The 27,276-nt window shown below is 38.3% G+C and overlaps 1 protein-coding gene across 1 annotated transcript in view; it reads right to left on the minus strand.

The window, feature by feature from the left end:
* The window catches only part of EPHA3 (EPH receptor A3), a 228,572-nt gene that overhangs the window by 43,899 nt on the left and 157,397 nt on the right, over nt 1–27,276 (minus strand). Inside the window, exons 6-9 of the mRNA XM_080346111.1 lie at nt 13,540–13,664; nt 6,511–6,673; nt 4,081–4,183; nt 3,553–3,620 (exon numbers count right to left, since the gene is read on the minus strand). Of these exons, the coding sequence (XP_080202237.1) occupies nt 3,553–3,620; nt 4,081–4,183; nt 6,511–6,673; nt 13,540–13,664 (459 nt within the window). The remainder of the gene's footprint in view (nt 1–3,552; nt 3,621–4,080; nt 4,184–6,510; nt 6,674–13,539; nt 13,665–27,276) is intronic.

The following is a 27,276-nucleotide window of genomic DNA, read 5'->3' on the forward strand; positions in this document are numbered from 1 at the left end:
AAGGCAGTTTCAAGCTCTCCACATCTTTTTGTCCAGCAGGACTGGGGATGAGGTGAACAGGTTATCATTCCCAATCCTTCTCTCCAGCAAAGGTGCTGAAGGCAAAGCATAGCCTCATTCCCCTTCCCAGCCCAAGGTCCTACTTGTGCTTGCACGCAGTACCTTGTGTGCCTACCTCTGTATTCAGTTTGGAACACAAAGATATTTTGTTAACAAAAAGTGAAATATCTGTTACATTCGGCTTGAAGTTTTCTGCTCCTGACAGAAAACCTGCATTCCTGGACGTGTATTTCCCTTACTGTGCCAGTTGGTCTTGTAAAAGATATTAACTCCTCCTACAAACACTGCCCTAACCTACTTGGGAATATCCTTTCTACCTTGGCATTATTATACTGTATCAATTTGTTGACTGCTAGAATAGTTAAATCTTTTTTGCTGGGTTACACAGATGGGGAAAAATGCCTTTGGAGCATTAGCTAGAGCACACCATTGTTTTCTCAAACAATCCCAAGTGTATGTAAAGAAAATAATAACCAATTTTTGAAGATTTATTGGCCTCAGTATTGACAAAGAAATGATAAAACTGAGTTCCCAAGCTAATTGCCTTGAAAACAATGCAAACTAAAAGCCATGCTCTTAACACAAGGGCTGCGTGTGCTTGGCATTAAATGCCAACTGTGTTTCCTTCAAGAGCCTGATGATTACAGAATTACTTGCAAGTAAAACAAAAAGTAATTGGCTGTATATTGCTGTTGGTTAAAAATCTTGTAAATGCTCCTTTCCGTCCATGCTGAATGTACACTACAGGCTCCCTCATACCTCCAATAAAAATAACAACAATTAAAAGCTTCTGCACTGTGGGGTTTTTGGCTGTGGATTTTTAATGCTGACCCCAGAGGTTCCCAAGATCAGGTGATGGTGACTGCAAGGAGAATAATCCCTTCACACCAATAATTAAGGGCAGCCTGTATAGTAACTGGGTTCTGTCATGAAAAACAGATAATAAACACATGCACATGTGTTAAGCTGTACTACTTTACAGCTCATTCTGTGCAAACATAATAATTTACATTTTCATTTTAACAGCATGGATTGCCCTAAGGGTAGCAAAAAAATAAAAAGGACCTAGCCAAAGAAGGCAAAGGGAGAGGATCTGAGGAGGTGAAACATTTTTGCTCCTTTGAAGTAATATTATAGGATTTGTAATAAGGCTGCAGGGAATAGTTCATGGCTGAAGCCTTTTTTAAAGTAATTCAGTATAAAGTGACTGAAATAAACCAGCTGCTGTATTTGAGATGCTGAAAGTTTATGACAGCCATGGAAGTTACTTTATCCTTTTTTAGTTCAGAGGAGCAATTTTCTTACCCTTTGAGAAAGACTGTAACTTAGTAGAATAAAGTTACAACAGCCACACACACACATACAAATTCTAACAGAAAAATATCTGCAAAATCAATGAATATTTTCCAATAATTTCTAACAGAAATACCAGTTCCATGATTGGCTCTGTTCTTACTACATGGTGAATCAGCATGGTACTGCTCAGAAAACAGTACATAAATAACTAAAGCCAAATTAAAAGCAAGTTAATCCGCAGGAATTTAACAGCACTTGCATGTTTAAGAATAGTGATTGCTGCTTTCCATTGTGTGGGAGTAAGGAAAGCAAACTCTGACCTGTTATTTGTCTGTGACACTTTTTTTACTGGCTGCTTTTATTTTATAACCTCATTAAATTTGGATGATGAAGCATTAATTCTATGGGCCACATGTAACTGTATAGATTTTTTGAGACTAGTTGGTTAGCAGTGGTTGGGCTGCATGAAGTAAACCCACTGCTACAGCTTGTGTACCCCTTGACACTGCAGGGGAAGCAGCACACGTGTTGTGGATATGCACGCTCACGGTTCTCTGGAGACAAGGAGGAGCTCCAAACATAAAATAAGAATAATATGAACAGTCAGAGAACCATTACTTCACTGTCACAGGGCTAGGAAGCACTTCTAATTCCCAACTACTGCAGGTAAATACCTCATTAAAATGTTAATTATAGTTGGTGGGGAAGCATCTGATTACGGTACCAACAGCTCTTTTCTTGCAGATGGTACAGTGCCACTCACCTTTATAACATGCTAAACAATAGAAATATATGGTTCAATATGGTTTTACACAGTGAAGCAGGATATTTATCTGGAGCTGAAAGAGTTTCAAAGACAAAATACTGCTTCCTATCAAAAACATGCTCATTAGAAAAAAATAAATTTCCAGTCTTGGTGCTTATGAAAGACATTATTTCAGCCTCAAAGGATGAAAAAAATCCAAAATGCCATGATAGAAAAAAACCAAGAATCCCCCCCCTAGTCCTGATCAGGAATGTAAAACAATGACCTTCCTCTCTTTTAGCTCCTCCAGATCTAAAACTAATGTATTGCTATTTTAAAGGGAGTATGGATGGAGCTTTGACTGTGATCTAGTCTTCATGATCCACAGCTCCTTTGCTGTAGAAAAGTGCTGAAGGGTTATGTACATTGTGGAAAGGACCCAGGATCAGAGAGGAGCTGATATACCACAGGATGATATTCCACTCCAGCCATGGGCCATAGCAAGCTCCTTCTCCCTGGTAGCCAGGACACTTGCCTGCATTCAGGAAATCAACATTTCTTCTCCTAAGCATCTCTTGGATGGGATTTTGCTCTACGCTGTTCCTTTCACAGGGCATGGCCAAATGACCCAGAGTAGCCATTAATAAAGTCCCATTCAGCCTTACTAAAAATAGGTACGCAAACATCAGAAATAGTCTTCAGGTTTGGCTTTTGAACATATATCAAAAGTAGCCCAGATTCCTCAGGATGAGCAAAACCTCATAACTATACACAATTTTTGCATTACAAAGACAATGTTAGTCAATAGAAAGGTTCTCCTCTTAGTCCTGAATAGGGCACAAAGCAAGCGTAGACATACTCAGTCTTGAAAGGAGAGAATCAGGACTCGAACAAAACATGTAGAGCTGGATTAAAAATAAACCCAAACAAACATTAATTTGTGTGACACTGGTTTAGTATTTATTCTTAATTTAAGAAACTACTCCAAATCACTTTTCAGTCTATGCTGAGAATAATTCCAAACCTTATCAAGCAAGCAATTTTCACAGTCCCTTCAGTAGTCATCAAGACAGGTTTCATTGATTTTATATATTGCTTTGGGAAAAATATGTCATTTCTTAGACTTTATACAGCTGATAATGAGGAAGTTGAAGTTACACTCTGCATTTCAGTAATGCACAGCAGAATCCATATCGTATTGCTAACCCGACGCATTGTTTGAACATAGACAGCAATGTTTTGCTCATTACTAACCTGAACACAGATGAAAGAATTTGAAACAAAGAATAATTGTTTGGGGAAAATCTCCTTACTCACAAGAGAAGAGATAATTCTCTTTCCAATTTCACCTTCATTTAAGTGAGGTATGACTTTTTAAAATTGAAAAATATCAGTTATCTAGGGGATGAATTCAACAGATCTGGAAGTATTGAAAGACTTCAGTAACTTACAATGGCCATTCCCAAAATGTAGTCTTTTCTCATCAGCGCTATGTTTAGACTTCTTGTATCCACAGAATCTACAAGTAACAGAGAAAAAAAGAATGAATATAAAGAATTTTATATGTTAACTGCAGGTGGAAACAGAATAAAATGTTTTCCCTCCACAATTAAATGCCTGTTTGAAATTTAATTATATTTACATTCTCTGTGCCCTATAGAGGCATGTTATGTTCTCAGGGAATTTGAGGAAATTGGTTAATGAGAGGATTTGTTGATTTTTGACCCCTACAGTTTAATTTTACAGTTGCCTAAGAATGTGTTTATAGCATTTTTTAACAACTGCTGCATGATTGGGGCTGCTAATGTTAGCGGGCTCATTACCAAGCACGAAGCAGTATTCAGAGCTCCTGGGCAGCAGACAAAGAAGGTGCAAACCAGCCACATTACTGCCCGATGACACCCAATTTGCCATGCCCATCAAGGCCCCTCAGGGAAACGGAGGTGGGAGTAAATGTGCAAACCAGACGATAAACTAACCTGCCAATCAAGACGTACACCACGACGGTGAGGAGAATAATGGCTACTGCTGCTGAAATGGCAATCATTACGACCTGGCTATTCTCACTGGAAATGGAGAATGCTGGAAAGTTAACATAAAAATGTATAAATAACTTTCCCCATACATAACATTGATTACGTAACAATTGACATTCGTACAGAGAACTGACAGATTGAGTCATCACGGTTGGCATTTGGTCTCATGCCAAATATTTAATTTACTAAGTAATTTTTCACCAGACAAATAAATACAAGGTAAGAAAAGAAAAGACTCCAGCCATCTTTAACAATTCAACAAAGTTGTTTCTGGTACTGCTGATTTTTATTCTTGTGGATTGCAGTAACTGATGTTAAACTGATATTTATATATAAGCACATATGTAAATACAAACATATGTATATTTTGTCAGAGTCAGTAAGGGCTTCTTCCTTAGCAAGAAATCCCTGCCACTCAATACTCATCACCCTTACCCTCACTTCCATATGATGGAAAGTGCTTTAATGAATTAAGCTTTCCCGTTAAGCTTGACAGTATCCCCACAACGGCTGTGAAAATTCAGGGCAGACAGAAGCAGATACAAGGACTACCCAGGGTTAATCAATGCTTACAGCAAAAAGAAGGGCTATTTTCTGCCTTACATTGGATGCTTCCTTGTGGTCCCTATGCATAGAGCTTTGGTGCACTAGACTGCTATACAGTGACAGGACAGGACACCTTTAGATTTTAGGTGTTACAAACAATCCTCAGCAGATACCTATCGAACTTTCCAGAGCACAGCAAAATTAGGTGCCCCAGCACTATGATTCAAGTTAGCTGTCCAAGCTGAGCTGAAAGCTAACCCTCCATCCCCCCAGAAATCAGACAGCTTGTATACGTGATTGCTTGGAGTCACACCATTCCTCTTGGGAAGAAGATTCTGTTTATTACAAACCTCCAACTGCAACCACGTAGTTATGATAATTTGGTAATAAGAATAAAGTTATGACATTTGTTGTCTGTGTAACTTGTACACTCGTTACTGAGATGTGCACTTCTGTGTTCTGCCATCACCCACATTAACAGACAGCTACTTTTTTCTTTTTTTTTTTTCTTAGCATTACATTGCAGAGAAAACTCATTAACCTCTAAATTATGAATTTTGTTATCAATGCAATTGAATTCTTCTCCTTGCTGTACTTGTCTGTCCTATCTTGAGTTTCAGTTTCATCCAGTATGCCAGAGCTGCATGTCCACATAACAGCAATTTGTAACTATTTTTTTAAACAAGAAGCTTGTTTGCTTTTCAGAATAAGAACTGAGGTGGGGAAGGAAGAAGTGGAGATTAAATACATCATATATCTCAAAAATACATAGATAGCAAGTGAAAGAGCATTTGCCTCAATGCTACTCTTCTTGGTTAAAATATTGTTGCTTTTAGCTGAGCACTGCTTACATCATGGCTTCTCAAGCCTTATCATGAGTACATGAATAAGCCTTATGAGAGTGTATCAGAATTATAGTCCTGAGTTGTGTTACAACTCTGATCAGCAGATATGAGTCTTCCTTCGTGTGAGCCTGATCTTCTAAAAAGCAATCTTTGATTATGCAGCATCAGTCAACACTAGTGACGGGGTATCTAGGCAAAGGCTGACTTTTTGATGCATTAAGCCACTTTCAGCTTCTAGCAAATAAAAGGTCTGATTTACTATCTAGTACGAAGTGATGAGACAGTAACATTTAAGACTATGAGCTCTATTATGAGTCTTTCTGATATAATAACAGAACTTGTAAAGAACACATCAGTTAAATAATGTTGTTATCTGAGCGTTAGAGAAAAGAAAAAGGAGTGCCAGACAAGTAAATAACTTCCCCTAGGCCACCCAGAAATGTAGTGATGGAGAGGAGAATAGACCCAAACAGCTCAGCTACTCAAGTGAACGACCATTCTTCCCAGCCTATGCACATTACTTTCACCTCAAGGCCAAGCGGGAGATATCAGCTACGCTTCACAGCAATGTGGAGAATTACACACTGACCCACAGGAGCAACAGACCAATATACTACTAATTCTCTTGGAGCAGGGGTTTATAGCCCATAGGGTTCATGCCATGAAGTTGGAACAGCATGAGGCTGCGAATCTGGTTTTCTGTCGGACCTCCTCTCTCAGTAGGTATTGATTCTGGCACAAGACGGAGGTTGGGTAGGGAATGTAAGAAAATACTACCTGTGATATTCATGGTATACTCTTTACAGTCCGTTTAAAGTTTAATGATAAAACGTAAAGTTATACAGTAACGCTACCCAGAAAGACACATCATAAATAGTTATGAAGTTGTATTTACTGAACTAGAAAGGGAGTGAAAGCAGCCATTCAAATCAATCACAAACTGGGCAGGATGTCAGTTTGAACTGTTTGAACGAATACATACAATCTGGACTGGTTTCAAATTCAAACTTGCGGCTGTTTGTCCCGTATCCAGCTGCAGTTCGGGCTCGAATTTGGAAGACATATGTGGTATCAGGTTTGAGGCCACTGATGGTAACATTGGTTCCTTTGGCTCTCAGAATAGTATAGCTTGTCTCTTGTTCCTGCTTTTGGGAAGAGAAATTATCAGATTAAAACCACACCCTAAAAAACAGAAACAAGAGCTTGTTGGTACAAAATTACTACAAATCACTTGGAGAGAAACAGCATATTTTTCAAATAGTTATAGCCTGACAAATGTTTGTACAGCCGTGCATTTTCAATCAGCTAAAAAACTTTTCATTAGCAAGAAATCTAAATCATTAGAGCTTCTATGGCCTTGTGCTGTGAATCAAATACTAGACATGCTAATTATATGACTTTTCAATAAATGGCTTTGCATCATTTCACTCATAGTTTGCAATATAACAAAAAAATGAAGACGAAAATGTTATTTAAAAATTATAAACCACATTTGCCTACTGCATTGAACTGGAACAGGCAAACTTAAGACATTTTAGGGCCCTGTAGAGCTATTGCAGGATGCAGTTTTTACTGCCTCTCCTTTTACAAGGTGGTGTTTACCTTTATAACAGTCAGAAGAGAAACTCTACTCAGGCTCCTCACCTCAGCTCTGCAAACAGGCAAATATAACTAGTTTTCTACTATGCTATAAAAACTATGCGACTGATGTGTACATCCTCATTTGAGCAAAGCATCACTGAAGTTACTCCTGAATAAGTCTTGGTCTTTAGTAGCCAGAAAGGAAACACGTTTTTGCTCCTTATGCTTTTTGCTAAAGAGTTAGACGTGTGCTCACTACAGATGGTATGCTCACAACAACCCTGCTTAACAGTCATGTATTTCTGACAAAATTACTTCTTATATAAAATAAGAAATGGGCCATTTTGTAATATAGTAAGTTTGGATGCACTTCACATTGTGTAAAAAACTAATTCTGATAACAGTATGTCTCACTCCCACTGTAAGCACATATAGTCTAAAAGTTCAAATATGCACTTGGGATCTGAGGTATTGCTTATTTTACTAAAGCCATCCTGTATCAAAAGAGCATTTTGGACTTCCTAAAAATGGCAGCTGAAACTGCCTCAGAAAAAATCTTGGACAGCAGCCACACATGTGGGGAACTGTGAGAATCTCAGTTGTTTAGGTTTGCAAAGATGAACTTTTTATTGTAGAGGTGGCGGGGATTTCATATGCTGCCTTTTTACTCCGAATGCTCTGAAATACATTAAAATCACTGAGTTTTGCCCGGTTGAAAACAGAATCTGAGTTAACGTATGTCAGATGCAAACAATTTCACCTGATTCCTGCTATGTTTTATGGCTTCGCATTAGCTTGCAAGGTACTGACCTTTTAACTCTGACAACACTAGAGTGCTGATGTGCAAGTACAGAGGCTGGAAAATACTCAACATATTCATTGTCAAAGCCATCTCATTTCACATGAAAAATTCAAGTGCCTAGAGCTGGTTTAGTGTGTTTGCTCTACAGTGTTGTCTAGAGTAAGAAACTTGGGCTTATTCTAGGATAGCAGGTTGACGCCAGAAACTGTTCACTTTGGTGCTACAGAAACATAACTACCCTGTTCTTGGCAGTCTTTGGTATAGAGAGAAACAGAAACATTCGCACCATAGCTAGGGAAATTGCCAGAATCTCTATATAATATTCAACATTATGAACATGAGTAGATAAAGTGAAGGACAAAAAAAAAAGAAAAAAATAAAGGCACCTAAGCCTGTGCCTAAAAGTTACCATCCAGAAACAAAACCTTAAATAGGGTGAGCTGAACGTAGTCTTCAAAGAATGACTATAAAAATGTTTACCATGGCACATTTTCATTGTACACTAAGAACAGAAAGGGAATCAGCATTGGACCTCTTCACGGTTTCCTGATACTTCTCCAAGACAGTTTTCTATTATAAGTTCAGGGGAGAAAACTTACAGAAAGACATTCTAAGGAGCTAACAGGTTTACATAAAATTATTTATTTTTGCACTAACAAAGGCCTAGTATTATAATCTCCAGGCTTTCCTTATCTCATCATTCAGTTGAATGTAGGCAACTATTTTAATTTCGAAGACATAATAGTCTTGTCTTTAAAACATAAAATCTTTTGTGTATGCTATGACTGGACATTCATTTTGATCTCACTTCAGTCTGCTTTTATGAAATGCAAACATTTCCTTCTTGTGCAGATACATACGTGCAAGGGAAAATATAGTCATGGCCCTGTCTGTTAATAATCCGCAGTGGGAGTTGGAAAGACACATCATAAATAGTTATGAAGTTGGAAAATAAACGTTTAAAACAATGGTATGGAGGATATCATGGTATCTTAGTTTATGGTAAGCTTTTTACACACATATTTTGTAAGTCATTTTTTATGTTACTAGTAATCAAATCAGTGAAACACCACATAAAAGCCCAAGTTTATCTTTCTTGAGGATGAAGTAAAACTTCAGAGATAGAGCACTATAGCTGCCATAAGCAGAAGGAATATACAAAAAGCAGAGTCAGTCTTTGCCAAGCAGAACTTCAATCAAACACTCTGATGATGATAAATTTGAACTTGGATGCACAAAGCATATTCTTCCTGAATATTCCTGCCTGGTTTACCAGACACAATCTTTACTGGGAAGCAAATCCCACTACTGTTAGTGTCTCATTTGCAAATGACATTTTATAATTTTAAACTATGTTTTACAAAAGACATATTTTTGATACCTCTAACACTTATAGTAGCAGTACTAGTGAGAGTGAACGATATGTCCTTTCTCAGATATATACAGTAAGTGTTTACATTACATGAGGAAGAACATTTTCTCTATCAGCAGCATGTACACTTGAGAGGCCACAAACTGACTACACATCTTTGGGAGGCACCCACAGTCCCGATGTTGTTTCCCCTTATTGCCAGGTGTGAACTGTTCACCAATACAACAGTTCCTACAAACCTTGTGGAGTATACGTGGCCTACCTACTCCCAAAGCCAAAATAGTAAGAGTTTTAAAACAATTAAGCACATTTGCGTAGAATTTACTTTTTCAGCCTCAGAAAGAGCGCTAATTAAATATTATTTATTTGTTGGTTTTCATTTGTCTACTGAACATGCAGTTTCGATGATGGCGAAGGCAAACCTACTTTAGTACTGTGAGTCTGCAATTCATTGTCACTTGTTTGCAGATGACTTCACCCTAATACAGTGTGGAGGATTTAGTTACCATAACATATTTAAATGAAGCAATTAATAGTTTGTGTGTGGTATTCGGGAATTGTTTTTCTTCATACGTTTGCCTGACAAGATACTCCTTTCAGAGAACATAATCATGGGAGCAAGGACAAGGAGGAAACAAAGTATCTGCTTGTGTAAAAAAAAAAAAAAAGAAACCTGACTTCTATTATATGTGCACTTTTACAGCCAAAACAATTAAATTCCAGTACAGTATTATATGGATGGACTAAACTGGGGTGTCATTTGGTTCCATTAACTCAACATAAAATGTTATGCCTTACCACAAAATAAATGCCTAGAAGTTTCATACAGCATTCCTCTGAAAGGGGATTTTATTTCTTTCGAATGTTTTCAATAAATAGAAACTGGGGCCTTATAAGCAGGCCCTATATATTTTTACAGAAAAATACAATTGTGTTCCACACACAGAGTCTGAAAAAATGACACTCTCCGTTCATAATGTTATGCATTAAAATCCCATAGGTTCGTGCAAAAAAATAGTTTCCCCAAATGGTAGCTCCTAATTTCACTAGAAACATCATATAAAGCTTTGTTGTCTTTTAGTTAGAGAGAATAAACTCTTCTCTTGAATAGGTTAACTAGCTACCCTTGCAGAAAACAAATATTTTCCACATGCTTTATACCAATAATGCATTAGAAAAACTATAAGATATCATAATTCAGATACAGGATGTTCTATTTTTCTTCCAAACCTGAATAGCTGAATATCTGACTGTCAGAAACATGCAGTTGCCAATAAATATCATGTATTATTTGAAATTTAAGAACAACTTAACCAAGTAAAATAAACAAACAAAAAGCCTGAACAACAAAACCAACAAATTTGCATGGACAAGGTGTATGACAGAATTGGGCTGACCTGTATTACTCTGTTAATGCTCCAAAACCAGGACACAGGTGAAAACAAGAATGAGGGAAAACAATGGCTCAATACAAATCAACTATCAGCAATCAGCTATGACTTGTCAGGAAAAATACCCAGATCGCTAAATGTGAATGGTTTATTTCCTATCAGCTGCCACTTAACAGCAGCAGGTTTTTTGATGAGCACAACCAAGGTAATTTCTGAAGCAGAAAGCCAAATGAACTTGACCAGTTTAAAATGAAAGCTCTTTTCAAAAGAGGAGAGGGAGGGGGCTGCTTAGAGATCTCAGACTGAAAAGCAGCATCTTCCCAAGGTGTCTGGAGAATAAATGAAGAGTAACAGTCCAGCATGGGATGCTCTGACCTCAGGTAAGTTTAATATGTACAGAGTAGTAGTTTTCAATCTTTTTCAATTTGCAGATCTAAAAAGGGCAATGGATTAAAGCCTCCTGACAATAACTTGCTTTTTTTAGTTACCTTTTATAAACCATGAGGAATAGGCCTCTGACTCCCCAATGGGCTGCAGACCACACGTTAAAAACACTGGCGTCAGAAGGTTGTTTTTTAAAACCTCTTTGCTTTAAATGGTCTGGCTCCTATTGTCAAGGAGTTAGCTCTCCAGTTTAAGAAAGCTGCCTGGTGCATATGAACTCTTGATCACAGACTTCAAAGGGAAGAAACACGTGCAAGGTCAGCATCATACGACTGGTTGTCTTATGAAGCTGTCTTACAACAACCAGTTGCTCCATGAGACTGGATATGCTCTGTGGGAGCAGCAGCCACATGCTCAGTCTGTGCCTACAACAGTACTGGAAGGTGACAATTTTCTTGTGTAGAAATTTGTGTAGAACGATGATCAAAACATTGTAAAGAAACCCAGATACACTAATTGGTTGTTCAGTTAAAATGAATTAAATGCACACAAGGGGAAAAATTCTCTCCCTTTGGAGCACCTAAAACCAAAGAGGTCACCCTAATGCCACAATGCGCAGCACACCCAGGTGTTACACCCTACGGTACCTGCGCAGAACTGGCTGACACTGGGGAGACTGGAGGGGGAGCTGAGACTGGGCCACTGCAGCACTTGGGAAATACAGGTACAGCCACCAGCAGCAAGAGCAGCCAGGGAGGTCTCAAATGAAGCACAAGTTAATCAAGCAGATAAATAACTTGGCCTGCGCAAAACAAGCTGAAGTTCTGGGATACTTCAGGCATAGTCTCTTTGTGAGGTAAACAGCTATTCCAAACCTTATTAAAGGGCAGTATCTCTTTTCATTTTCTTTTAAAAAAACGGGAACAAGCGAGTCTAAATGATTCCTGTGTGACTTCAGTGCTGAGGATGTACAAATAAAGACAATCTGATGTATGAGCTGGTTCTCTTTCATTTCTCAAGCCCAGGATCCAGACTTGATCCTGTAGCCATTGAAATAACAGGGCGGGGTGGGGAGGGAATAAATAAATAAAAAGTGAAAATGTATAGCAAGGGTGTCAAACTCATTTTCACTGAGGGCCACATCAGCCTCGCTGTTGCCTTCAAAGGGCCAAATGTCATTTTAGGACTGTATAAATGTAACTACTCCTGCATTTATACAGGAGTATAAATTTATGAATTTATAAATTCGGCTCATGTGGCCCCCAGTGAAAATGAGTTTGACACCCTTGCTCTATAGGCAACTGTTCTATAAGGTGAGACTGAACTGAAATGTTTAAGAAGCTTTCTTTTTCCAGTTGTATCAGCAGTACTATGCATGTTCAGATCTTACCAAGGTCTTCTAAGGTTCAAGTTCTCAACAAAAAACCCCACCCAAACTCAGATGGCACATTAATTTGGGGGAAATCTTTTCAGAATATGGCCTTCTGATCTCCATTCTTCAGCTGAACATCAGGCGTGGACTATCATTGTCCCACTGGTACACTCCATGAGAAAACATTTTAAAGACTAACTGAATATCCATGGAGTCTTTTAAAACCAGTCTCTAAGTGGATTTTGCCACCATGTCTCCGCTGAGACATATGAAATATAAGCCTGATTTCTAGATAGGATCAGCATTAGTAAATGTTATATTAAACCATTATTTCTGATATTTTTTTCAAAGTATGTCAGCTTCAGTAACAATATATTCTATCAAAAGGACTCTCTGATGAAAAATGGCTAATACTGCTCTTCACAGTCTTCACAACAACTTATGGCCTTTTCAGTTCTACCCGTAAGATTTAGTAGAAAAAAAACTGTTCTGTTATGACGATTAAATTTTTCCTAAATACAGATCTATATAGGATGTAGAAATCAACAGCTGTAAATACAATAAAATGTCAATATAGAGCAGAAGCTATTGAATGGCAGATTTTCTTTGGTTTGCATTTATTTACATACAATTTATGAAGAATACAGTTATTCATAAAAAGTGGGAGCTTTTAAAGTTCAAACTAGCCCAAAGGATTGTCTTTCTCTTTTCAAAATAATGTTTGTCTAAAAGATGCTTGCACCACAGGGAAGCACCAGCACATGGATGCTGACAAATAAATGTATGAATGCTGACAGCATAATAGAACTGAGTAAGCAAATCGTACTTAAGAAAAAAAAAGTGTTACAGTTTGTCTGCATTACTTTCTATATCTATTCTGATGTGTTTGGGGATGAACTTGGTAGACAACACAATGTAATAATTTCACTGCATATGTTCATGACGTTAGTTCTCCTTACAAAAAAATTGAACAGTTTCAACACTTAGTGTCGTTGAGGTGGACAGTGAGTGAAAAGGGGGTGTCTCTGAATCCTTAATGTAGGCAAGATGCAATAATTTCATTACAGTATTATAAGCACAAAAGCCCCCCCTTCAATCTTTCTTCCCACCTTTTCGTAGTATTTGACCTCGTAGTCCAAGATGATGCCATTTGGATGTTCGGGTTCTTGCCAAGACAGAGACACACTGTTCCTGGATGTCCTGTCTTTCCTTATGACTGTGATGGGGGATGGAGCTGTAAAGGGGATGGGGAGAGGAGGGAAGAGAGAAAAGCAAACTGAGTTTATCATCTCTGTTCCAATCCTTGGCAAAAAGTACTGTTTCCATTTAAAAGACTCATGAGCATAGGTCTAGATTTGTATCAACATTCAGCAGCTGGATTATAGTCCTGGTACACATGCCTTAAAGCACGCTGGCCTCGAGGAAAATGAACTGAGACTTTCTGTTAGACTGGAGGACTAGTGGCAAGAGAGCAGATGGTTTCAATCTGCTACTACAGTGCAAGCAATGAAATACATTTGATACACTAAAATACAGAACAAAATAAAGTGCTACCTATTTGTTGTAATGCTGAAGTATTATCACTACCAGACTCTGCAGAACTCTGATAATATTTTCATATGCAAGTGTAAAATGGTGCTGGGTTGCATTATGTACAAGGAGCTCTGCATATCCACAGCTAGTAATAACCATCAACATACTGCGGAATACAGTCTCTTTTATGACATTACTTGGTAAGATCTCCAGATACAAATTGCTCCCATATACAGTTCTCTTTTACCACATTTCTTTGAAAATGAAATCTGAAGAAAAAATCCTGAACTACAAAATAACCTCATATCTGATCTGTATTAATCAGTTAGGCATGACGATCAATTGCAGGCCACAGACTCTCACCCACCACTCAAAACTTGGAAGTATTATCAACGTTACAGGAAAAAAAAAAATTATAATTATCTAAGATTCTTGAATACCAGTTCAGCTTTAGACCACCCAGCTCTACACATTGTTCCAAGACCTCGTCTACGTTTCCTGGACTCATTGAAAGTTATGCAATTTTGTTAATTATTTTTTCTGCTTCTTTTGGGTTAGCCCACTCCAACTGCTTCTTTTCCGTGGTTTTGGCCAAAAGTGATCAGATGATAACTTACAGATCACATGTTAAAGGTAATAACCATAATTAAAAACAAACCAAACCAAAACAAACAAATCAAAACTTTTATCAATAAAGTCTTTTATCTTAACATGTAAAACAAATGTGTTTATAAGTTCAACATTGTGCTATCCTAATAAAAATGCTGTAGCTGATCTAAACAATTTAATTTCAGCTGAATCCTATGAAGCTTTTACTGTTCATATAAAACTAGTTGCACTTTACAGGCATTACACATTTGTATGTCTTCGCGAGTGCCATTTCTGTTTGGATTTTCATTCCTGGAAGAGATCCTTCAAAAACCAGAAAAAAAGAAGAAGTTTTAATTAAAATAAATTTTGGAAAATCCATTCTGTGTTTGATTTTTCTCAAGTTACATCAAAACATACTTTCTAGTCTTGAGTCATAATCTAAATGTTGACATCCTCCTTTAATTGACTAGAACATCTAGAAAGATACATACACTCGCAAAAGCACATATGAATATACACACTTTCACATTCATTCTGGGTTGAAACACATCCTCTGAGATGAGACGTGGTTCACAATAGTTTTCTGAGATAATAAAAAACTTGCTGCTTTTCCCAGCAGGAAAAAAACTTATCCTGAATTTAAATTACTGAAATCAGATTTTGGAGGGTTTTTGTTGTTGTTGTTGTTAGATTGATTGGTTTTTGGTTGTTTGGTTAGTTGGTTTGTTTTGTTTTTAAAGCAGAATGGGAAAGCATTTCTTTCTATTTTACTCAGACTCACCAGATTTATGCTTGCTGAGAGCTGAAAAGCATTAGGGTAAGGTATACAGGACTGGTTTGTAATAAACATCCTTCAGTAATTCCACTTTAATTCCACTCAGGCACAAACCATTGCTAGAGCTAAAATACAAAGTGGTTAGCTGGCTGGACTGCTCTACTGTTGCCAGCTCTATGTTAACTCACATACCCATGCTTGCTGCTTTTATATTCTTGTAAGTCATTTTTATGTCTGCTTTTTAAATCAAGCTATTGCTATTCATCTTTTCTACTTTTTTTTTCTTTTTTGCATGTGAATAGATTGGCAAGACCAGTAGCCCAGCTGGTAGCGCTTCCCATTAAGGTAACATTAATATAGATTTTATGAATAATTAATAGATGATTAACATAAATGGTTTTTCCCCTAATAAATTATGGTAATTTGTGCTATAACACACTCTCAGGCCAGGCTGGAATAATCTTATATGCTCCAATAAAGATGTACTTTAAAAAAAAAGCTTTCTTCTAACACAGTATTAATTATTTTGAGCTCATTTACACACATCTCTGCAGATGCTACCAGTAACTTATCTCACAGCAGTTTATTAGAAAAGCGTCTGCTCTGCAGTTATCAATAACGTTATAAAACATTCATATACCTTTCTAATACCTAGGGTTCCCAAAGCTGCTTACAAATTATAGACAAAAAGTGTCTGGAAAAGACAGCATCCCACTGCATGGGTAAATGGGAGATGGATAATCACGGGGAACACAAAGTTTCAGGCACTTTTAATCCCATGCGCAGAACAGATCCAGGTTCTAAAACACAGTGCTGCACGCCAGGCCACTCCACAGCTACTGAACCTCTGCAATATGAGAATTACGTATTCTAAATCTGCTTAAACCAGCATCTTACTTTAACTACATTGATTACAAAAATTACCTAGTTTTAAGGCATTAATCTTCAGTGCATAAAGGAACAACGTCTTCAGATATTTCAGTGGTCAACTATTCAAACTATTTATTTCTAAAATATAAGGCACACTGTGTTCAGACAGCAAGATAAGTATTTGTAACAATTTTAATTTTTAAGTTTTTATATTTTTTTTTTTCCCCCATCTTGTTCAACCATCTTGTATTTCATCTGAGCATTTTAATTTTGAAGCACACAGGTTTTTAAAAACAAAGACTCAGTATCTGGGTAGACACATTTCATAGTTTTCCTGCTGTTCCCATTATCTCTTTGTGTTCACACTAGATCTCGCAAGCTGATTTTGATTCCTGCAACATTTCTGTTGCATGGAAGAGAGCTCCAGAGAGGAGAGCCCTCACAAGAACCTCTTCCAGCAATTACTCTCCTGTCCCCAGGCCAGGCTTACAGCTCTTTGAAGCACAGGCAAAACTGAACGGTGCTGCTCCTGGGAAGAGTTCAGCACCAGGACCCTACTGTGTTAGGTTAATGTCTGGACTCAAAGATCTTTTCCAAACAAAATTATTCTATTCTGCACAAAGGAGAGTAGTGGGTGGCAAGGACAAATCCTGATGTGAGCATCCCCAACAGGCATCCTTATGGATCCCTGGTGGATGGGGGCAGAGCAAGATGTGAGGGTGCTGTGCCCAGGGGGCTGCATCCTGCACCACCCAGCACAGCTGCACAGCAACCTGGCTTTCCCCAAACCACACACTGCTGTACGCTGAGAGACAGAGGTGGCCTGGCTCTTCTGCTGTGTCTGCTGCCCCCCACAGCTGATGTCTGTCTCCATATTTACTAAACTGGTTCTTTGCCTATGTCCAGAACTGACCCCTCTACCAACACAGAGGATCGACTGACGAACACATGTCAACTACCCTTAGGTTTGACCAAGATGAGTTAAAACAAAAAAACTACCAGCACAACACATAGCAGGAGTTTTCTTTGCTGGTCGACAAGAATCTAATTCTGTTAAGGTTTTAAATCTGAATGCAATCTTTTTTTCTTTTTCTGCTATACTTGTTATATAGTTTCGTTAGAAAAATGGTGGAAGTCCCTGAACCCTAAATAAAGAAAACATCTTGTTCAGATAACTTCTAAGTTTACATTTAAATCTACTGCAACCAATGGATATAAGATACAGTAAAAGTTGAGGTAAGCTGTAAGTATGTATCGTCCTGCACAGGGACAGTATGACAACAGAAGCGCTTTCCTGACCTATGGCCCCAGCTAAGGTCTGGGCCACATTTAGGAGGAGTAACTTGATACCCACACCATGGATTACATTTATTTTTGTACATATCTCTAGAATACAGTGTAATAAATCAAAACACGAATTGTGTTCTAAATAGTGCCTTTTGATATATACTTATTTTCATAGGAGGGTCTTTTTCTCAAGTTCTTGAGTATTTCCTATGAAGCAGAAAAAGAAAATCTCCAATTAAGTCAAGAAAGCTATGTTAATCTCAGAGCAATCACTTGTGGCCCAAAGTAGAAGTCAGCCTTAGTTTCCATGTTGTAACACCACTCGTCCTGTCTTCTCACCAGAACAGCTTATGTATTATATTTTACTATTTACGTGGAAGAGTCTGAAAATAACAGCAGAGAGAGAAATTGCAGTTAAAAGAAGTTAAATTACAAATGATTAAACAGTGATCCTTATAAAGACTAAATGTTTTTAGTTGTCTGGATGAGGAAGAGAGAGCTAAGAGCTTTCTCTTTACTGAAGACCACCTAAAAAACTACAGTAAGTTGAGACTGAATTAAAAATCAGGCTACAGAAAGGATCAGAAGCTCTTCATATTTAAAACATCAATTTTCCATTGCAGTTCCAGGATTTCCCTTTCATAAAGACAATTAGATTTTGGAACAACATAGTGCTGGAACAAATATTTTAAATGCCTGCAGCTCCTATTTACAAAAACTATTGGTTAGCAAAAAAATGACATATTATGGAGCTTTTTAAGATAAATTGAAGTTCTCAAAATTCTATTAAAGCATCAATATCAACATTAGGCTAAATTATCATTTAGACAATATACATTGCAAGGAAAAACTTAAAGAGAGTACTTTCTTAGACTAAGAAGTTGAATAAATGCTGTTTCAGTGATAGTTGGATAAATTCTGTGGCTCGTATTCCTCTATGTATTTACATTTTATTGGTGTTTTGATTAATTTATTAGTACTCTCTCTGAATAAGGGTTGTTAGATTTTTTTTTTCCAATTAACTTCAAGCTTTTGTGGCCATGCATTGAGAGGTTATGTCACTTTTTCCTTAAGAAAAAGGTGCTTATTCTCAATAGTCACATGCAATGCATTTTTATGCATTAGAAGGTTACTGTTTGTCTGGTACTACAGCCTAACCGGTTTATGACTAGTTTAAGCAGTTAATATGAACTTTCAAAACTCCCTAGAGTTACAAGGGGAAATGTACTTTGAGCATTCAATGTTGTTAGGTAGCATTTGTGACAACTGGGAATGTGGATGTTGAAAAGGTAACGATCGCAATGATCCAGGGAGCTTAGACTCACAAGTGTAAAAACCTCCTCACTCATGACTGTTAAAGGTGCAAGCAAATAACATGAAGGATCTAGCAGAGGGGACAATAAAACTCTGCTCAAATTGATTTCCCAGTGAAACTGACCCCAACAGATCATTTGTTTTCCTCCACTTTAATAGCAGCTGTATATAAATCTCCTTATTGACTTTTTCCTTATTGTTTTCATATGTGACTGGCTTACAGATGCATATATACACTGGAAGAAAATCCCCTGTCCTGTGACAGAGAGAACTCAGTATTAACTTTGGGAAGCCATGTGGGTACAACTGCTGAAATATTTAGAGTCCTGTTGTTTCTTGCTTAGGTCTCTGTATCAAATTAAATTTTAGGAAACGTTCTCATTCTAAAATGACTATTGCTTGCTCATTTCCAGCTTTTGCTAGCAACCAGCTATCAGCATCAGAGAGTAAACTGTTTCAAGCTATGCTGAAAGATGGTGACCAACAACATATCTGAGCCAGCAGAGCTGACCGTATTACCCAAATTGCAAATTCTTCTGCACTGCTGAATAAATGGAAGGTTTGTTCTGTTTTCTTTCATTAGAAAACTGATAATTTTGTTATCTAATCATAATACTGTCATCTGATGTAATATATCCATTTTCTTTAATGTCTAGATGCTCCTAGGAGACAATGTGAAACAAGAACAGTAAACAAAGATCATAATCTGAAAATTAAATCTGCAGCCTGTGACAATAGGATCCACTGGGACCCAAATCCAAATCTGTAAATCTTAGAGAACCAGTGTCCAAACCACAAAACTATCATATAAGTCAAAGTGGAAATACCAGTGTCTGAATCAACAAACCAATCTCTCACTCAGAGACATTTTATCTTGAAAACTGGAGTCACAACTGTCAAGTCAGGACACATGTGAGATCTTAGCCCCGTGCAAGCATTAGGCACCCACGTATGGCGTGGTCTGGCACTGCTCATAATGCTGCACATACACTTTTCAACCACGCAATGAGAACTCAACATCTGGGTTGTTGTGAACCAGCCTTTTTATCTTTAGGTTTATCCAACCATTCCACTACCAACCAGTATTCAATTTGTGACACAGTCCTTAGTAATGGCTTGCAAATCACTATAATGACATGACCACATTAACATGGTGCCTGCGTGAACCACTATGCTCGTCCTTGTATCCTTTACATCTCCAGTATCTAGTCTGCAGATTAACATCTAAGGGGTTTATTACAGAAAATGGCTCACAGAAAGCAGTAGTTGCACTATGGTAAACCTCCTCTGACTGCATTACTATTTACTTTCTTGGATAAGTGTGGTGAAAGGTGCTGCCGGCCTCTGCAAGGCCGACCCCAGAGGCACATTCCAAGAGGGCTCAGTCAGTGCTGCATCCACAGGTGCCTCCCAGGAGGCAGAAGGAAGAGGAAACAGCTACACTTTAACAACACCTTAGAAACCTGCTAAACCCTACACACTCCTCTTCCAGATACGATTACCCACCCTTTCACTGCATGTGCAGACACAGTCCTTTGCCCTTTAATCTGCAGGACACGTAGTTAAACCAGCACAGCGCTTGTATTTGCATTCCTGCACCTCTTCCTTGAGCTGAAGCAGACTCAATGTATTTTTACAACTTGGGCTGTAAAACGTCATCTGATTCTGTAACATCATTAGTCGACTGTCAGCCAGAGAGCAACACACCTTCCCTGTCCTTTCATGTCGCCAGGGAGCAGGCGTTATGGAGTCCAGCCACCCCAACAGCAAAAGGTCCATGTTGGCCTACAGGACTCTCACACAGGATCCAGGCTGGATCTGAGCAGGGTGCAATCATGAAGAAGTGGGTGAAAAGGTTCCCAGTTTCTGAGAGAGGGTTATCAAGATCTGGGCATTTACACAATCAAAATGTGGAAGGAAGGGAAGGGAAGGGAAGGGAAGGGAAGGGAAGGGAAGGGAAGGGAAGGGAAGGGAAGGGAAGGGAAGGGAAGGGAAGGGAAGGGAAGGGAAGGGAAGGGAAGGAACAGGACAAAACTTTAAGGGCGAACAGAAGCAGGCCAAGTTTGGATGAACCAAAGCTGTCTGTGAGAGCTGTGTGTGTTTCTCCCAAACATTTTAAAGACTGACTTGTCCATGGTTATTTTAATAGATGATTGTGTACATGATGCCAGAAGTACCCAAATGCCTCTGGAAGTTGGTGGATTCTAGCCTGTGGTCATAGACTCCACCATGTCTGCGGGCATTGCACAGGTGCCATGAAGAAAAGGCAGCAGGGAACTGGGAAGGGGAAAACAAGCAGCTTCAGCAGGAATTGCACTAAAAGGCAGCTGCTTGATTTCACTCTCAAGTGCAGAGAAAAGCAGCCTTCTGGGCAGCAGCTGTCACTATACAAGTGATTATCAGAGCTCACTTCCCACTCTTACAAATAAATTCTAAATTAAAAGCAAACTTCATTAAGTATTGCACATTCATGTTCTCAGTCCTCCTTCTTTTTATTAAAAGAGATAGTAAATGCCTTTCACAAAGCAAACAAAATGTTAGACTTACTCATATGTTTAACACGTGTGTAATAAATCGTGGAAATGCCACGTCCATTTGGGAAGTATCAGGCTGGACAAGGCACTCCCTTCAGAAACCAAAAATTATGGTGCCATGGCGGTTGCAGCTGTTATTTCAGAGAGGAGACAAATGCCGTATATGCTTTCATAAGGATTCAGCCCAAAGGTACTCATAACACAAATGTTATTCTTTCTGTTCTCTGTTTGAGATGGTGATGGTGGGAGATTCGCAATACTTCATATTTTTCACTGAATGTGTTTAAGACCATATCAGTTTAAAATAAACAGTTTTGCTTTGTCTTTCCTGCCCCATTGTTACATTACTTTATAGGATGTTAGAGACCCAGGCTTCCTGGTAGGAAGTTTTCAGAAAGAAGAATCTATTCACCATACTCATAACATCAACTGTCAGCTGCTGAGTAGATTTTCCCTTTCTGTGAAAGTTTAGTTATTACCTCAACCACAGAAATCACATTCACAATTTAAGAAGTGTTTAAGTATTATCTCTAGAAATGCAAATGCCCATTTCCAAAACTGGAGAAGACAATTGCCATCATATAAGTAATTTATGACAGAAAGTACTTCTCTCCTTTTAAGTAATCATCAAGAGCTCCTGAACTGCTCTGTCAGTAAGTTCCATTAGAATCTTTTCAACCTGGTGAGAAAACACTGCAAATGGAAACAATATATCTGAAACATCACTCTTTGGTAGTTCCACAGAGGAATTTGGACCATTTGGTTTTACAAAGGTTAAACAGGACAGGAGAATCTCTGATGGAACAGACTTGAAAGGTGATCACATCTCCTTTCACTTTCTTTCGGATTTTGGGGTGATTTATTTTTGTTTGGTATGAAACAGTTTCTTTGTAAAGAGAAGTATAGTTTACTAGAATGAATGTTAAAAAGAAAACTTTTTCATATGTATTCTACTGTAGAATCAGACACTGCAAGAAAAGCAAAAGGAAACAAAGAAATATAACTTCCATGAGGGATTTCTGGCATCAAGCTTACAAATTCTGAGGATGTTCACTTCGCAACACCAGGAAGTTGGCACTAGAGAGAAGCAGCAAAGTGTTCAGTTTTCAGAACAAGGTCTACTGGTTTAAGAAAGTACCTGTCTTCATGAGGAGGACGACATATCCTCAGTCTCAGATCAGCTTATGTAGTTGGTCTGAGTAAAATCAAAGGTTCATGTATGTGAAGACTGTAGGTGCAGGGGTGCATAACTTTGAATTTATAATTTGGTTTTATATAAAAATGCTTTTAAAAAAATAATTCTTATATTAATAATTCCCATTGACAGGAATAATCCCCAAATCCAGAGAAACAAGTAACATCTTTTTCCCAGCTGTCCTCAGTCTGCACATTGTCCAGATGGAATAGCTTCAACAAGCAAAGGAAGTTGATAGTTTTGTTTACTATCAAGAGGAACACTGACTATTTCCTTCAGTGATTACTGAGAATGCTAGCGCAGATAGGGGAAAGCAAGAGAGAAGTCCAGGGAATGTCTGAGTCCTAAGCATCCTGTTTACCTACATTATTTTTACTGTTTTACAAAACCAAGATATTAAATGAGGATCCACACTTAGCCTCATGTTAAGACTGAAAGAGAAGCAGTAGGGAAAACCATGATCCACCGATTGTGGAATACAACTTCACTGTGACCTCTGGGAAAGGTAGCTAAAAGCATTGGAGGTGAAAAGCACTGGCTGAGCCACAAACTTCACCTGCGAACTTCTTCTAAGGTCACAAGTGTTCACATGAGGACTGTGTGCGCACAGAAGAGACCAATGTATGTCACAGACTTTGAAGCCTCGGCAGAGCTTCCTTGACATTCAGGGGAAAAGGGATCAAAGGCTTTGCAGGCAGAATGTCTCTAGCTAATAACAGGCTATGCATGGAGTGACATTGTTAAAACACTTCCCTTTTATATCCCTAAAGGAGGAGTTTTATTGAGTTAAAATGATCCTTGAATAGCCTCTGGGCTGAACTGTAAAACACATTTGAAAAGCGTAAAATCTTTATTTATGCCAGGAATGTTTGAAACTCAAAAGATAAATGTCATTCAAGAAAACAAGCATGTCCCAGGTATTCAGTACGTAATGGGGCACAGCTGTAATAACAGTCAATGAACCAGAGACTCCCTACATCATGTCATTAGCTCACTTTTAATAAGTCTATCTTCTTGTCCTTTTTATAAGGACCATAGGGAAAGAAAGAAATAGATCATGCACCAAACATCTGTGGCTTTCTCAAATTGTCTCTCTTAGAAGACAGATCTACTTAAGGGACCTGCCTTGGGATACAGATTGTAAAGTGCACACAACCCTTTCTAAATATGGATTTTATTTAAACAGGGAGCATCACACATCATTTGCGAGTTGCTGAAGACAGTGCAGTCTAGCTTAACAGAATAAAGGCTGAGCACATAAATAGCATCACAGTTTCTGCAAGTAATCAAAGACATATACTGAAATAAAGCTTGGTGCCGCTTGGTGCTGAATTTATTCCCTTGAAGCCACAGACTTCAAGCAAATAAAATTCTAGTTCTGAGGAGATTTTAACAACTTTTCCTGGGAGCTAAGTGAGTCTCTGTTTGTAATAGCACTGACAAATTTACTGATTCTTTCTCCATTTTAAATGTTTATCCCCCAAGCTGAAACTAAAGGATAACTTGAAATTTTAAATCTGCAAATGACATGTAGATCAAGATATTACAAACCAGCTACATCTACCCTTTAACTCTCCTCCCAGTTATCCCAATTTCTGTACCTAGGTCAGTTTTCTTCTCAAGCTTTTTTGAACAATTTTCACCCTTGCAAAAACTCCGCAGTGCCTTGTCAGTTATCTTCTCCTTAAACAGACTTAACCCTTCTGTGTTTCAAAACTGCTAGATTTGACTGCTAACATATATAAGAAAGAGAGGGAAAGAGAAGACTAAGCTATGTGTTTACACCTGAATAAAATATCTGGTTGATGTGTTTTGATCACATTGTTATTCATGAATCCAGAAAAAAAAAAAAAAAAGAGAGAAAGATAGATTATGGAGTCAGCTTCCAGACATGATGCTGCCACACAGAAATGCACATGCACAGCTACAATTGCAGTCATCTGTTTTCCTTCACCTTTTCATCCATGGGTTAAATGATCAAGCAAGACAATTAAACAGGCTACAGGAATTGTTCTGCTTTGTGAGTTTTAGAAATACAGAAAACGAAAGGAGAAGACTCCTGATAATCAGGCTATTCCTCCTCTAGGAAAGCCAGACATAATATATGGTGTAGCGGGTTTTTTTGTTATTCTTTATAATATAGTTTGTGTAGATACCTCCCCCAGTTTGGATCCAATGGTGGTTTTCTCTTCAGGTTTCCTATATGAAAGAAGCTGTGCAGAGAAAGGAATCAACAATTTACAAGTGCACAGCTGACCTGTGGGGGGACCAAAACTCAGGTTTAGGAACTTTTAGTTACTTACTTGAGGAGCAAAATCACTTTCTACAGTTACTAGGAAAAGACTGACATCTCTAGGTAGAATTTAGCCCACAAAAAGCCTCCTGTATTTCCCTGTATTTCCTTTGCATTTCTTTCTACAGCAGATAAGCAGAGATTCTTATTTATACTCCATTTTTTTTTTTTTCCAACTATCCGAATCCTGTATGGATTGTGTTGAAGAGCTGAGTTGAAATGAAGGCAGAGGGGGTTTCTTGTTACAACATGTCCCCTTTGTTCCTCTCCTGATGCCAGGATATGTGTCAGCACAAGACTCTCTGGAATCGATTTAGTACTGACACTGGCTTATTGTAGCTGAACTCAGTTGCTACCACCATTCACAGCTGCACTGTTGAGACCTTGGTTTACAAGGCCCTAAGTCCTTAAGAACTAATCAAACATAAAACTGCATTTAAAGCTGTTACACTGTGCTTTTAGTGATTAAAATAAACAGTCTATTTTATTATCAAGCACACACGCAGTAAAGACCTGAGGTATTAAAAAAATGTTTAGGCATCAGCACAGGTATGTTTGGAAAACACAGAAAATAGAATTGTTTTCATTAAACTTCGCTGCAAAAATTTTTTTTTCTGGAACCCTGGACACTGAATCATTTTGGAAATAATAGAAAGGGTAAGAGCTCAGGAAGGCACACATGCAAAGTAGAATGTACAACCTGACATGGAGTAGCTGCTCTATCTGGGAAAAGCCTGTGGGAAAAAGAGGATCACAGACTTAACTCATTTGTTCTCACCTACCCTGTACAGGGTTTTGATTCTGTTCATTCTCTTTGCTTTGCTCCTGTGGTTCCTCCAGTCTAATCTGGACAACTGGATTTGCTACTCTACGTGATGACCCAGAGCCATTTGAATATGGTACATGGAAATTAAAGACAAAGCTGTAGGCAAGCTCGCTCAGGACAGCAATTAATATTCTAGAGCTTACATAGTTCTGACAGCTAGGAAATCCAAAGACATCTTCAAGCATAAATTATCTGTCTCCATAGTAAAACTGTACTACTGTAATGTAAAAAAAAAGTAGGAAAAAACTAATTCTTAGAGTAATATAAGTATGACTCTTCAGAGGTTTGCAGAAGTTTAACTGAAATGCTCACATGCAATTTAAAACCACTTCCCCCATAATCAGGCATCCTAATATTCACATGGGGAAAGCTAGCTAGTGGAAAGTAGGTCTCAGTTTCCTAATTGCTGACCAAGGGGGAGTACCATAGCTGTTTGCTATAGTACCATAGCATACAATAATGCTGTACAATACACGGATGAATAAGACTGGATCCTGCAGACTGTCTGATGACAAAGCTTAGAAAGAGGCAGTAACCCACAGGCAATTTAACTAAAACAAATCTCTCTCTCTGAAGCCATCTAGTCCAGGGGTATCAAACTCATTTTCACTGCAGGGCACATCAGCCTCACGGTTGCCTTCAAAGGACTGAATGTAATGTTAGAACTGTATAAATGTAGTAGTTACATTCCTAAAATTACATTTGGCCTTTTGAAGGCAATCACGAGGCTAGTGTGGCCCCTGGTGAAAATGAGTTTGGCACCCCCGATCTAGTCTTATGGATGTATTCTGTAAAATAAGCCAATCTTACTGCAGTTTTCCACATTCATGTATGCATAAACTTTATGTGCTGTGACAAATTGTAAGAGCTTTGAGATTATCATTGCTAAATACCAAAACAAATGATTCAACAATACTCTCCTGAATTTCTTTGAAATTGGGATATTAAGGTTTACAGCCTCTTTTTACCCATAGGTTTCCTCTCTCTTCAACCTGACTGAGTGTATGGGGAGTTTACTCCCCCAAATTTCACTGAAAAGGCCTTGCTACCTGGATGAAAAGATCACAGTTAAAAGATGACAGTAATTACTGAACCATCCCTTACCTGGTGTCCTTCCAGTTCCTGCCATCCTCTTTGCACACAATCATCACACACGGATTGAGGTGCAAAGGGGCCTCTTCACATCACGTTCCTAGCCCAACCCTCTCCTAAAAGCAGGGTCAGCTAGAGCAAGTTGCTCAGGACAAAGCTAAACAAAGCTAAGCACACAGATTTTAGACCAAACATCAGAACCACTTCTTGTGGTCCCAGATCTACTGGGAGGAAAGAATGGGGACAGTACTGTGTGTGCTGGGATATCAGTGGGACGGCCAATGCTTCCAAAGACCTACCTGGCAGATCACCATCTGCTAATGGTCTAGATTTCTGCAAGTTCTAAAAGTTCTCCTAGCCTCTCTAGATTGCAAAGATCACTGCAGAGAATATGTCTATTTAATGTAGTGCTAAGTCAATTAGGTCCTTGGTTAAAATACCTTGGTTAAAATCTTTTTGCTCAGTATTCCTGACTCATACCTACAATCTGTATGATAGTGTATGTACCATAATGGCAGTGATATGGCAGCAAAACT

The sequence above is a fragment of the Nesoenas mayeri genome (genome assembly GCF_963082525.1).
Source record: "Nesoenas mayeri genome assembly, chromosome: 1".
In the NCBI taxonomy this organism is placed as follows: domain Eukaryota; kingdom Metazoa; phylum Chordata; class Aves; order Columbiformes; family Columbidae; genus Nesoenas; species Nesoenas mayeri.